The following is a 15,091-nucleotide window of genomic DNA, read 5'->3' as shown; positions in this document are numbered from 1 at the left end:
CCATATAAGAACCTCTGCAGTCCAACTAGAGACCATGGGGGACAGTGGTGACTACAGTATCATTGTGTTTATTTCCATTTTGTGACCGTGGTAGGACCTCTGGTCAACACTCACTTACACGTTTACACACCATGGGCAATTTAGGAAGACCATTTAGCTTAATCTGCATGTCTTTCAAACTCCACGCACACAGACCCGACGCGGAAATCGAGCCCGGACCCTGGAGGTGCAAGGCGACAGTGAAAAACCAATAAGCCACTGTGCCGCCTTTTATGTTATTGCACGTGTTTCAATCCGCCATAATGGGTTTGAAATAAAGCAAGGAGTTAAAAAGGTCCTGAAGTTGATTTCAAGGATTGCATTTGCTAGCTGTCCTCAGGAGCACTCAATATGCAGTCCAGAGAGATGTTGATGCAAGTGAAGCAGGCTGTCGTTAGGCTGAAGCGATCCTTCTGTGTATAATTATATTAGTTTGTCCAATTACTTTTAAATGAAGCACTCAAGATGTGATTAAAGTGGAGACATTCAGCTTTAATGCAAGGAGTTTAACCAAAACATATTGCATTAACTGTTATTTCTAAACAACCATTTTTACCCAGGCCCTCAGTTTTTCCCCGGCTCGAAAGTAAGTGGACAATTTACCGATAAGCAGTTTAGTGGATGATTGTGGTCTGTTTTTTGCATTTGGTAGCTGTTCAATGTGCAGTCAAAAAGATACCGATGTGTAAAGGGAAAAGACGCCAGCTAGATATATTCGAGCCTGTGAAAATAATGCTACGTAAAAAAAAAATAATAGTTGTAATTAATAGTAACAGTAAATACAATATTATTCTTAAATCCCTGAAATTAAGATTGAAAGTCTACACTTCAGTTCATTTCTAATCTATTGTTTTGGTATACAGAGAGAGGCAGCCTCAAAAAAGCTGCATCAATGTCCAAATACTTACGGATCTAACTACATTGTGTGTTGGTGCAGTATTGTATTTCTGAATGGTTTTTTTTTCTTCTTCTTCTTCTGTCTTGTCCAGTATGTGGAGACATCCATGGGCAGTTCTTCGACTTGATGAAGTTGTTTGAGGTGGGAGGATCTCCAGCCAACACGCGCTACCTTTTCCTTGGAGATTACGTGGACAGAGGATATTTCAGTATTGAAGTATGATTTACCTTGCTTTCTATAACCAATTTTAAGACATAAGATCAATACTGTGTAATTGATTAATCACGTGTAAGTAAATGCCGTGCCTGGTCAAAAAAGGTCAATGATCCCTCGTGATCCCAGATAGTCTTTCATAGATTGAGTCGTGGAATACGCCTGTGCCATCAGCAAAGAAAACTGCATAGATCTGATAGCCTGGCCACTCTGTATATATAGGTCATCAGCTGACTTCATTTTATTGCCACATAACATTACTGAGCCTAGACCTGAATAACTGAAGCAACCCCAGATTATAACACTGCCTCCAGAGGCTTGTACAGTGCATTATGGGAACATTGCTTTGTGCACGTCCCTTCTCACCCTGATGCATCCTTTACTCAGGAATAGGGTCAGTTTGGACTCATCAGACCACATGACCTTTTTCCATTACTTCAAAGTCCAAACGTCATGCTCCTTAGCAAATTGAAAGCTTTTTTCTGATTTTTCTAACCAACAAGTGGTTTTCTTATGGCCACAGACATGTTTAGTCCTAACCCTGCATGTTCTTATAACGTTGTGTGCGTGCATGGAAACGCTATTACTTTCAATGTTAAATATAGCAATGTTTTTTTGTTTTTTTTTTGTTAGTTTTTTTTTTTTTTAAGTGTTTAAGTGATCTGCATTTTAGATTTTTTCTGACACATTTCTTCCACAAAGATGACAATTCAGCACAGTCCTTCCAGATTTTGATAATGTGTTAAAGGGCTGTTAACACTGTTCCAGAAATTTCCAGTAAAAGTGACTTTTTTTGGCCAGACATTGTAACTGAATTTATTGTTAATTTAGTTTTTTTTGTTGCCAAAATCTGAACAAAGGAGATCTAAGGTTTCTGTCAAATCACTGAAATAAGCAGTTTTTTAATGCATCTAAAGGTGTTTTATTATTACCCTCACATCATAACCATGCTTGTCTTTGTGTATGTTTTTTTTTTCTCTTTTTCAGTGTGTGCTGTACTTATGGGCCTTAAAAATTCTTTATCCCAAAACACTGTTTTTGCTGCGTGGGAACCACGAATGTAGACATTTAACAGAGTATTTCACCTTTAAGCAGGAATGTAAGTATAGCTACCGGCCACATTACCACCCCAAACACATCAAAGACTTACGTTTTGCTTCGCCAGCTATTGAGCTCTGTGTTAACTGTGCTGTGTGGAAGCATAAAAACAAGGAGGCATGGGTATGCACACATCGCAGTCGTTTTTCTTCCTTTCAACTGAAATTAAAGTGTTTTCAAACTGTTTGAAATTAAAGTAAGAAATTAAAGTGTTTCCTTCTCAGCCCATGAAGTCATATTCTCTGCTTGCTGTCTTTGATGGTTAGACTTTAGATATGTTGCTTTTGGACTGATCATCTAACCAAGATTCCCGGTTTTTTTTGTTGTTTTTTTTTGAGGTGATTGGCTTTTTAAGACTTCCCACTTTGGCCAGCGCACTAGTGCAGCGTGTTCGTGCATATTCATGTCAGCTTTGTGTTTCCTTCCCACCATCTCCACCCAAACCTCTTTTCCGTCCCTCACAGGTAAAATTAAGTATTCGGAGCGAGTTTATGACGCATGTATGGATGCCTTTGACTGCCTTCCGCTGGCCGCGCTCATGAATCAGCAGTTCCTGTGTGTGCACGGAGGCCTGTCCCCTGAAATAACAAACCTTGATGACATTAGAAAAGTATGTATGCCAAAATTGAAGCAATCAATTCAGTCTCATCCGGGAGCTTTAAAGAATATTGCTTAGATGTGGTTAATCCAGTGTTTAATGCATTACTTTTGTAAAAAAAAAAAATAATTATAATAATAATAATAAATTGCCAGCAATTCAAAGGTAAGAAAACATAACGTAAGCAGCACTGAACCCAACTTTTAAGTTAGAAGTGAATATTTAAAGGCTGTTATGTTATGTTTAGGATGTTAATATATTTAAAGGATAATTTATAAATGAAGGCTTTGTGTGTTATGTGATTCAGACACGGGTATCCAAGCTATAACTAAAAACACAGACATGAATCGCTTAATTTCAGTGATCGCCACCCCTTTTATTTAAAAGCAGGTTTTTAGTCCTTTCGCATTCACTAGCGGGATCAGTCTAATAGATGATGGCTAAGTCACATCGACAACAAATTGCTGCTCATAAAATGTCACTGGACAGGTTTGCGATTGTTCATGACCTGTTTATAGCTTTGCTATGATCAACCTATAAGAAAAGAGAAAAGCCATCTTTTGCCAAGTTAATTTCAACCCAGCATCACTCAGAAAATAGAGATGCATCAATACGGATACTGGTGTTAAGGGTCAGTCCGAGCCTGTGCTCCTTTAGTTGTATTCCTCAGAGCCTGCAAACTGTCAAGAGGAAGAACTACAGCATCCTCTTGTAAAAACAGTACGACTTTCAAACACCAGCTTAACTAAATAGCATGAAGACCAGATGAGTATCAGTGAGTGTGTGAGTCTACACATTGCTCCCCTGCGATTAAATTAACAAGAAACACGCAGAACACAGCAGCACCACATAAACAGACCTAAATAAAATGTTGTGACATCCCTATTTGTTTATTTTGTAGTACATAGATTATACATTTTCGTTCCTGAAAACATTTATTTGTACTCAAATTGAAAAAGGGGGCAAGAATGGTATTAATGCATCCCTGCTCAGAATTGAAGCTTGAGCCAGGTTTATTGCTGTAGATATAAATCTTTCAACATGGCTTTCATCAGGCAGAACTGAGAACATATCCATGCGATGACAGTTACACCGGGTTTATCTGGAAAGTCTTATCATGCATTATTCATTTTTATGTCTTTCACCGCTGAATAAATCGAAGATTTTTTTTTCTCTCTTTCAGTTAAACAATGCCAATACTGTAATATAACAGCTTACAATGACCTTTCGCTCCTCTCATGTCTGTAATATGACGCACAGAGGGCGAATGGCAGATTAATGACACTTAATAATCCTGCACTTCCCTCAACTTTAATAAAAGTGCCTGGATTCGCCAACTGTACTTACCTCCACTCTAATTGAATGCAGCCTTTTATAAAGGCTGCGGTCACATGACTTACTAACAGATGGCTTCTGGCTCGTATTTGAGCAGGCAGCAGTTTGTACCTCCCTTTTTATTAGATCACTTTAAGACTGAATCGATTATGTGAATGCTTTATTGACTTAAAAACACAGGGGTGTGTTTTGAACCGTGTGCGATGGTCCTCTTATAATCGATCAATTAACGAACCTTTTGGAGTGACGCACGCCGTTTCTTTCCGTGGATGTGGGTAGAAAACTGAAAAAGCTTTTATTATCTGTGTCCATCACGACACCCTGAAATCCAGTTCATCCATAAGCTGAGCATGTCTTTACCATCTCCAGTTAGACAGATTCAAGGAGCCTCCTGCTTACGGACCGATGTGTGACCTGCTCTGGTCTGACCCGCTGGAGGACTTCGGCAACGAGAAGACCCAAGAACACTTCACACACAACACGGTCCGCGGCTGCTCTTACTTCTACAGGTAGTTATAAATCTAAAACTCCAAACACCATCCGTGCACCCTTTCAAATTCACTCTCAGCTTCACCTTTTCACAAGACCTACAAATTTCTACCACACAATATCGCAGCCTGTTTCATTTTTCTGTTCTCAACAATAGCAATAAAAACAGTGGCAGAAATGGTAAAAAAAAAAAAAAAAAAAAAAGGGGAGGTATTACACACTGCATGAGTCAGGCTTCTGCAGTCGGATCCCACAGTAACACAGCTGGTTTTATGAGAAGTCTGTTTAGGATAGGTCGCTATGCTTGGGAATGTTTTTCTAGTGCATGCATGTAAAAATTTTCTTCTGATCCATGTTCTTAATTTTTCACGGAGAGAACTAGTATATGAATCCTCCATGTTTTTTTTTTTTTTTTTCTTTTTTCTGACCAGTAGGTCATGATTGCTGGCAGCCTTGTCATGATGTGCCATTTATGTTGTTTTAGGTTGTGTTTTTTTTTTCGTGGTATTTGCTTGCTGGGCGGGAATTAGATCAGTCTGGTGTAGTAAATTTGGTTATGAGAAATCCTGCCTGAAGGGCACACCCCTACAATGAACTCAACCATTCGATGAAATATGTAAAGTGTATAATGTGGCATTGGAGCACAAACTTGTAAGATGTGTTAAATTGAATCTCCATGAAAATCCAGCAATACAGAAGAATTATCGTACATAACAGAAATGTACTGCATCTACATTTGTAGTTCTCTCAAACACACACGCACGCACACACACACACACACGCATATAGCCACACTGTCTACTTCTTACTTTACCGCATGGAGCAGACTCTCACACTCTTCCTGCCTGTCTGCCTTTTTCTGAGGCTGTAAGGTGTAATTGGAAGCATACTGCGTAGTTGTGTGTCTTTACGAGTCCAGAGCAGAGCAGCAGGCCCGTTTGCTTCTCCTCAACACTCCCAGGGACAAACATCCTGTCTCATCCCACCACGAGACCTCGTAACTTTTACACACACAACCAGCTGTGTAATTGTTCACTCCATAAATTTACACCTGACATGTATAGCACAGAGAGGGTCGGGTGTCAGTGTGGTCGGTTGTCATTTTACTTTAGGTATAAATTTTGCATGAATTGTTACACCAGTAGGAAACAGATTTCCACAAGAAGACTATCGATTATCATATACTAGTAAAAAGACAATGTGATGGTATTAGGCTGAACAGCGTGCAATAAACACAACACAGTATAGTTCAGCACCTTATCTTGTCTCAGTTTATACAATTCTACTTTCACCCTGGGATGAATTGGGACAGAGGGGAAAATATATCATCAAAATATATTTGTGTTAATGTGGAAAGCTAATGACTGTAGCCCATCCTCTGTGGTCACCCTGAGGGATACCATCGAAAAGATCATTAGCTTAAATATGTAAGGAATAAAACACAAGAGGGCGTGCTGTTATTTGAAAATGATCAATGGTGTGACGTTTCATCGTCTACTGTAAATATAACAGCACATCCTGAGATGTTTTATTCCACTTATAACAATCCGACAGTAATTGCACATTTTTTTTTATTAAAGTCTATCATACTTGTGCTACACAATTAATTAAAGAAAAAAAATCTAAATCACAATATGGACCTGTACAGACCTCTATGAAAATAAAGATGATGAAATGAGAAGTGGATTGTAATCAGGCCACCTCAAGGTGTTCAGGAAAGACACCAGTCTCTTCAAACAAGTTATTAGCAAATATGTAAGCAGCCTGTTTAGTAGAGATAGCTAAGCTAATGGTTGATTACTGCTGGAATGTCAAGGTTAACACTACATGCAAAACATAGCTTATTGGTTAAATTTGTATCTCATTTTCAGTTCAGTCACTGTACCTGAACCATTTCAGAGGGATGTTTTAGTTCATTAAACCATAAAGTGACCTATAAATAATTCAAGCATTAAAAAAACATCCTCATGGCATGAACCAGTGAGAAACAGGTGCAGAAGATGACAGATGATCAGGTCAGTGATTAATATCCTGGCGATGCTGAATACTGAGTGGTTGGAATGGACTAGAGGGGAAATGAGGTTACTGCTGAGGATGCTTTAGAAAAAAAAAACAATTTTTAAATTGTATCTTTAGGCACATTCAGTCACAGTAAAACATTTGTTCCCATTTCTTTAATTTAATCATCACTCAAATTTAATATGAAAAAATGAGGGGCGGCTCAGTACAGTACTGTATATTACGAACAATATAGATTGCAGTGATTCTCATGTTTGGTAATAAATGAGAGGAAATGAAAGCTTAACATTGGAGCTTCCGTGTTGTGATTGGATCATGCATTGGTGTTCCCTTATAGTAATAAATTGTTAGCCTGTAGTATGTGTGACCATCCGAAACCACGCAAAATGTAATGTTTACAAAACAGAAGCTAGCTATGTATACTTATAACCACTACCGAGACAGCGTTCATTTAATTTTAACCTTCTAAAGAGCAAATCCACATTTCCCATGGTTTTAATACTTTCCAAAAAAAAAAATAGCAGTAAATTGATTTTATTAAAGGGCAATATGAGTTTGGTTTAGTTTTCTTAATATAAATGTGCAGTTTGGTTTGTTCTCCAACAGGCAACCCAAAAAAAATGTCTGTAAATATGATTCTTGCAAAACAGAAACTACATTTTTAAGATAAACCAATATATACAGTACATCTTTGGTCATTACCGATGATGCAATGTTTTCAAAAGCCCTGTGATAAGTGGTAGCAACATGGTTAAGCAAATATTCCTAGTATTTATTATAGACAATAAAGCATCTGCTCACTGGATTGCCTTTGTAAAAATTTACACACACACGGAGTGGTTTCAGGTTTGTAGCTGACAGCAGATAGGTCACGGATGCTGATCACCTGCTTGCCTTTACCTGTTTTTTTCCCGCCTATCTGCAGCAACTGTAAGAGAAAACCGAATATAAGCCTTATATCATTTTTTTTTTGTAATGTTAATTTTTTATTTCCAAATGAATGCAATGAACCTTAATTGGATGACAGAGCTATTCAAGTGTAAAGACATGCCCAACAGCACATATTTCAGTTTCTACCAGGAGTGTTTTTTTTTTTTTTTTTTTTTAAACAAGTTGGCCAGTTGGTGTTTGTTTTTCTTTCAGCATTATTCTTTAACGAGTTTAGATTCAACCAAGACAGCATTAAACCTTTTTCACAGCTTCCAGCATTTCGCCTTGTATAGCCAGGCGACTCATTCCCTCAAGAGCGAGTTCTCCGAGTGCATTCGCGCAGGCACCGAGCTCCATTTGTGTTTGTCTAAGATGTTGTTTTAGTTCTGTCAGCTCATTCAGCGGTTGCAGGGACCCACAGGGCAGATTCATCATTAAAGCGGGTTGTAAACACGGGAAAGTTCCAGCGTTGCCCTTTTCTAGTTGGGTGATGGCTGCGGTATGGAAAAGTCCAGAAACTCACAGCTAGCCTTTCAGGATGGATGACAGCGTTTGCTTTGGCTTCTAGTCTCCAGCAATGTTGAGGTTTCCCACTGTTGCTCTGAAACACAAACACATACTGTTTAAATGCAACATTTCCTTCCTTGATGGTCACTGTGAGAGACTTGAGCGTGTTCGTTGCTGTATTGTTGTAAAGCAAATTCACTGAATATCTTAATATTTTTCTTCAACAGTTATCCTGCCGTGTGTGATTTCCTACAACACAACAACTTATTATCTGTCATCCGGGCTCACGAAGCACAAGATGCTGGGTAATGCATCATCTTACACTTTCCCCAGTTTCACTGCATTTCACAATACATCTAACTGTGAAGTAATTAACAAATTATGTTCCTAATGTACCTGTTGTGCTGGACTGCATGTTGGTTATTCATGATGATGTTGTACTATACATTTTTTAAGGAAAACGTTAAAGTACCCAAAAAAGATTTATAGTCTGTTGCGTAACTTGTGAGTTAAGCTCATCTTCTAAATCTCCTAAGTGCACGCAGTTTGCTCCTAGTCAATTTTCAACTAAGCTTAAGCACTGTCTGAAATTTTGCTTACTCACTCCGGCTCAAATGAAATTGCCCTGCTTGTGCTGTAGTCAGTTCATTTGAGCTCTTTGCACAGCAGGGGTTTTATTGATTATTGCAGAGTTATTGTCTGAGTAGTTTGGACTCCCCTTAGTCTCACAGTCTAATAGATTATAGCAGCGGGGATGTGAGCAGTAAACAAAAACCACACTGACTAAATCCAGTCGGACCTGTTGAGAACATAAAATAAACCATAATACATGATTGAAGCGATTTAGACAAATGATTACAGATTCTGTAACCAGAACAATGATAATAACCCATCAAGAGTTTTTGTCTTTTATCAGGTATCGCATGTACAGAAAGAGCCAGACTACAGGCTTCCCCTCACTCATCACCATCTTTTCAGCTCCCAATTACTTAGATGTCTACAATAATAAAGGTAAGTGACAGCAGTGAGTTTGTGGCACTAGTGTACGGTTGGCATGCTGTGGTCCTGCTGAGCTGCAAGATGGACAGACCCAAGCTCAGTTAGTCAGCACTTTTACATTAAAGAGAAAGGAAATTGAGTGGGTGTTTGGTCATTTTACCCATGCTGCACTTTTTCTTTTCTTCTGGCAAATGAAAGCGTGAAGATGGATCAATCATTGCTGAGTTCACACAAACCTCCTCCCCCCCTCTCTCACCCACAGCTAATGTAGCTACGGTAATTGTGTTGAGAGTTTGCAGGGCTATATGCGTGTCTCAGCTATTCATCACCGACGTCCAGGGGCGTATGTTCAGGTTTTCCCTCTATAATCGAAGGAAATCTTTTAAATTAGAGTAACAGTTACTCGCTAATGAACAAGCTACGCAGTAATTGTGTGCGCAGAACTTGCTTTTCTCGCTGAAAACTTTTAAACCCTCCTGGTTATCCTTAGCTTTTGTAGTTATTTGCCTTGCTGCTCGCTAATCTTTCCCCAGCTTTAATATTTCATCCGAGCTTTGCCATGGCAAAGGTAATGAGCTTAAAATATTTGTGTTGTGCATTACAGGGAGGACAGAATAGAAGTTATTAGCTCCAGGTTTAGTAGTTGGATGTGAATAATTTAATGAACTGAAGTGACGAGTGAAATGAAGTGTTTGAGATGCTTTTTTCAAGTCGAAAATGGCAAAAAGCAAGAGAATTGCTTAATGCAGTGCTAACCGAGTGATTCTCAGAGAAAGAGTTTTGTACTGTTGTATTACTGTATATGCGTCTCTGGCGTCTTGAAGAGCTAAGGCTACAATACATCATCTGGGATATAGATGATGGGAATACATCAGCCCTAGAGCAGATAGGGTTAAAGGCCTTGCTCAAGGGATTAACAGTAGGCTTGTAACCCAGACCTGCCGATCAGTACCCCAGAGCCTTAACCGTTTAACAGCACCACCACTGCCCCAATATTATAATTACAATATAATAACCTTCATTCTTTTAAGCTTTTTTAGTCTTTCAATTTATTTGAAAAGTCTTCAATTGGGTTGATTTACGGGCAACTTCAGTTTTTTCTCACTAGCCTCGACAAACTACGTCTTTACAGAGCTTTTTTTTTTTTTTTTTTTTTTTTACTCCGGGGAGTTGTCGAGCTGGAACCGATTTCGGGTTCCTTAGTTTCAGTGAATGGAAATACAAACACATTGTAGAAAATGGTGTGCCAAACATTTTGTGGTAACAGTTCGGAGAACAACCACATATGTTTGTCAAGTTTCCATAAACGAGGGCTGTAATGAAAGTAATGCAAAAGTCGGCATAACTTTTTAACAACTGGCTCAAGTTGTTCAAATTGCACGTTGTTATACCACTACACAAAGGTATTACACACCATTGTACTACTGGAGATGACACCAGAGAAAAGTGCACAGAAGGAGGAATAAGTTTAAAGAAGGGAATACCGGCACTTATGACAAACCATCCACTGGGAGACAATTTTTAAAGAGGATTCGAGAGTTTGGGTTAACGATAGCACAAATGCATCAATTGTGATAGACTGCGTTGAGTATAGTACCTTGGTCGAGTAACTCTTCCTCCGTACTAACATGTACAATTTGAACGATCTGTGTCAGTTGATAAAAGGTTATAGGTTCAAGGCACTCATCATTTTAGCCTTCAGAAGTATAATCTCTTGCTCTGAATCCATTTGGAATAGTGTTATCTGTTGTTAATATGCTTTTAATTCAGTGCAAATTCGAAGTCTGATATTAACTCAACTAAACCTCGCCAGTGTTTTTGATGTAATGCAATACATCATATTTGCACATACATAGTACACCCTAGGTTTTCCTCCATTACCATTATTTATCCATCCCTGATTTTGCATCAGTCTCGATGATAGCTTGTTGCTGCAATGCATTTACTTTGTTCTAGTTTTTACGTTACAACTAGAATAACACAATGTTCCACTGAGGTGCTTGTTTTTCTTGGTCAATAGTCCCAGTGAACAGAGACTCAGATATGAGTTGGCATGAAGCAGATGAGGCCAGAGGTGTGTCATGTGCCAGCGATGCAGCTGTGATTTCATCAAACTGTTCTTCCTTCACACAAACCCACCGCCACGACCTCCGCTCATTTATTTAAAGCTGGATCAGGCAGACAGTGGGCAGGGGGGAGGATGGCGGATGGATGCATGCAAGATTGATCCTCTCTCTTCACAGTGAAGTCAGAGTCATGGCCTGTGCCAAGACTTATAGCCTCAGAGCGCTGCTGTAAATCCAGCAAGGACAGTGGGAGGGTGCGCCCGCACTATCCATCACTCTCCCGTTTTGCCAGACTGACTCCCCAGCTGTCCGTCCGGATGGAGCTCAGTCTGCACGAAAACGAGTCAGTAAGGCAACCTATGACAAAGCACAGGAAATAATATGGCAAAGAGCGGCAAAGTTGCGGTAGTGCTGGTTAGCGTGATGTAACTAATGAATGCCGAACCAGTGTTTTCATCTCCGACTAGAGGAGAGTGTAGCAGGACGCAGCAGGGGTAATGGCCGCAGTCTCTGCCAGCACGCTGAGCTCATTCCAAGCATTGATTAAAGCACTGAGGGTTCCTCCATCTGTCAGTGGCACAGTTGGGGATTCCAGATAAGACATGCCTCGAATACTGATCCACAGTCAGGTTTTGCCTCGAGCAGCACAAATTCACAGGAGAGACGAGATGATTCAGGAACAGTGGCTCGTTTTCTTCTTAGGAATCTGTTTGGAGACAAATAACAGAGGGGTTCTGAAAATGTTTTTTTTCTGTGATAGTGGTTAATCAGTTCATTTCTGATTCCCTGATTTCTTCCCACATTCCAGCATGAAGCATGTTAGTTTCTGAAGCGCAGTATGTTTACCTGTAGGATAGCAGATCGTGGGGGTCATCTTGTGCTTCCTGTTCAGACTGACATTCTCAGTCAGACTGTGTCCTGAAATGAGAGGAAAACTGAAAGAGAGAGAGAGAACAACAGATTCTCTCCATGGTCACAGTGCTCTGTTTCTCCATTACACTCCCATGCTGTTTAGCTCCGACTCCAAGTTTACTGCTTTGATTTGACGAATAACAATGGAATGTAATAACTTGGCTGGTTAAGAGTTTACTTCTATAACTTACGATTACATTTGTTTGTTTGTTTTTTATTTTGTTTTTTAAGAAGGTACAATTTAACAGTTAATAAACAGTTTAGATAATTTTGTAATAAGCATGTCAAAATGTATTTGCATGTTTTTCATTTTTAATAATTTATTCATTCCATTCATTATTCATGGTGTTTAATTAAAGTAGATTACTGTTAAATTTTTATTCTCATGAGTCACCGTAATGTTTGTTTGTGTGTAAATAATATATATGCAAATTTTACTACTACCCAACAAATAGTCTCTACTATAACATTGTTGTTTAATTTATGCGCTTTAGTGGCCACAAGAGCCACCTGGTGTTTGTGCCCGGAAATGCATCTCAAATCAAATTATAACATTTGGGGGGTCTTAATCTGCACAATGATACAAGCCATATTGAAAATTATTGTAAAATATAAATTAGTTTGTGAATAAGATGATGTAACCGATATAACAATGTTTTATGCACTACCCAACCCAACTGCGCTAGAGGTTAAGGAGAGACATGCTCTCAGGTCTTTAAGTCTGGCTTGCAGTTGACAGCTGGCCTGCTCTTCGAACCACATGACAGCCTGCTATTCCCAATCAAGAGCGAGACTCCTGGCCGGGAAAGTCCCTCAGTGCGAGCTCAAGCGCAGTGTCGGCTTTCGGTATGTGAGGCACACAAGCAGGAGTCACCGTGCTCACGATGGTCCTCATACCACCCAGAGAGTGACCTTGAGCCACACAGATAAGATTTCAGCAAGATTTGGATGTTGACCACTCAGTTAAAGGCTAGATTGCCCAAAGCAGATATCATACTGGCTGTGGGTTACTCTGAAGGTTAACACTTTACACCAAGGTTGCCTTAACTTGTATTTACTCCATTGTTGATCATTTACAAACTATGAGCTAAATAACATTAAATAATTTATAAATTAGGACGTAATAGTAATTATACAACTAACGTTAGAGCTTTTGGCTTGAAAATTATGTGGTAATAATAGGGATGACGGGTTATTAGAGATAAAGGTTTATAAAGACATCTTTGTTGTTAAATAGATTAATGCAACTCTTAAGTTGGGGATATACAGTATACTGATGTATCCACCTATCCAGCCATCCATTGTCTGGACCGCTTTTGGAGCTGGAGTCTCTCTCCAGTAACTTAGGGCATAACGCACACACTCGCAATAAAACAATAGTGTGAAACTAATTTGTAAACACTGATTAGCCTATAGTGCACCGGTGCTAACTTTTAACCCACCTAGACAGGTTACAACAGTAACTCTGAAGCGGGCTCTAATTCATGTTAGTTAAGTGTTAATCTCGACAAAGAAATCTGTTACCTTTAACACAATTGTGAGAATCGGTTTGAGTGCTCAACTTTAGGCACATGTTCCTCTGTGAGAGAGTGTGAGAGAGTGTACTAAAAGTCTCACTTTTCTTTCTTTCCCTGTATTTAGCTGCTGTGCTGAAATATGAGAATAATGTCATGAACATTCGGCAGTTCAACTGTTCTCCTCACCCCTACTGGCTGCCTAACTTCATGGATGTCTTCACCTGGTCCTTGCCCTTCGTTGGGGAGAAAGGTACATTTTAAAGCCTCCAGAACATGTACACACACAGATTCGTAAGTGTTCATTGTGTTATAAGGAAGTGATTTTTTTCTGAATAATTAGATCTGATTAGTTTATTCTGTGGTAACGTTTTTTATATAATCAAAACTGTGAAACGTTCTCATGTATCATCATATACACTTTTTAATCATGTCATGTAGAACATTCCAGAAAACAGCATTAGCCCAATGTCTTTCTCTGTGTGTTCTTGCCCCCAGTCACTGAGATGTTGGTTAATGTACTGAGCATCTGCTCCAATGATGAACTGACTACAGATGAGGAAATTGATGGTAAGACATTTACAGCTAACATATGCGAACGCACACGCGTCCACTTACACAGAAGGGCCTCGGTGTTGAGTTTCTCTGATTCCCCACAAGAGATGCCACTAGAGCAGATTCAGCAGTCTTGAGTACTGGGTATGTCTGGCTGCTTTTAGATCTCTAACACAACAGGTCTGAGTTGGACATGGGGCCAGGTAGGGGTTTCGGCCTAAATGTGGTTAAAGAACACCTCAGCTTGAAGGTCATACACGTAGGCTGCGGTGAGCACGGATGCTGTGTTGGAGTGGGGCAGAGCTCTTAGGATTATAAAAAGCATTGGAAGGCTAATTTAATTTCTCTACAGCTATGCAATCGGGAGCTGCTCTGAGTTAGTTTAAACCAAAAAATATAGCTGTTGTGTGAAAGCTTTTCTATTCCCATGTTTATAGTGCATCTTTGAATCCTGCGAGTAGCACAGGCGCAACCGTTAAAGCCCATTTTCTGAAAACAGCAACAATAAATCTGGGTTTACAATCTACAGAAAATATCTGAAGGCTGATAAACCCGTTAAGATTTTCAGATTCAAGGATTTACAAGCAGAACATGATATAAATGTGGAAGATGTATATATGATTTCTCCCTAGCTCATACTAGTTTGGCTTCATCATTGTGATTTACTGCAAGATATAAACATTCATGCTGATGACTGATGCGATATATGCGCACGGTGGAGTCATAACCCCTCTACATATAAAGCACCAGCTGCTACTGCTTTTCCCTCAAAACAGGAAACGATAAACAAACGCATCATGTCTGTGCTAGGGGATGTCTAGCAGCCGAGACATGTTATTACTCTGTGCTAAAATCCTCCGCGTCTCACAAGCAGCATCACACTTGTGTTTGCCGAACTGCTTTAGTCACTTCTCATGTT

At 39.5% G+C, this 15,091-nt stretch overlaps 1 protein-coding gene across 4 annotated transcripts in view; it reads left to right on the top strand.

Moving 5' to 3' along the window:
- Window positions 1-15,091, top strand: part of LOC128506827 (protein phosphatase 3 catalytic subunit alpha) — a 101,086-nt gene that overhangs the window by 72,636 nt on the left and 13,359 nt on the right. For all 4 annotated transcript variants that reach the window (XM_053477665.1, XM_053477536.1, XM_053477598.1 and 1 more), the window contains exons 3-10: window positions 1,029-1,153; window positions 2,138-2,249; window positions 2,713-2,858; window positions 4,551-4,690; window positions 8,354-8,431; window positions 9,043-9,137; window positions 13,745-13,870; window positions 14,116-14,187. In XM_053477665.1, the coding sequence (XP_053333640.1) occupies window positions 1,029-1,153; window positions 2,138-2,249; window positions 2,713-2,858; window positions 4,551-4,690; window positions 8,354-8,431; window positions 9,043-9,137; window positions 13,745-13,870; window positions 14,116-14,187 (894 nt within the window). The remainder of the gene's footprint in view (window positions 1-1,028; window positions 1,154-2,137; window positions 2,250-2,712; window positions 2,859-4,550; window positions 4,691-8,353; window positions 8,432-9,042; window positions 9,138-13,744; window positions 13,871-14,115; window positions 14,188-15,091) is intronic.

This window comes from Clarias gariepinus, chromosome 1 (genome assembly GCF_024256425.1).
Source record: "Clarias gariepinus isolate MV-2021 ecotype Netherlands chromosome 1, CGAR_prim_01v2, whole genome shotgun sequence".
Taxonomy (NCBI): domain Eukaryota; kingdom Metazoa; phylum Chordata; class Actinopteri; order Siluriformes; family Clariidae; genus Clarias; species Clarias gariepinus.
Note: the sequence above shows the minus strand (reverse complement) of the source record. Positions and strands in the feature narration are given on the sequence as shown.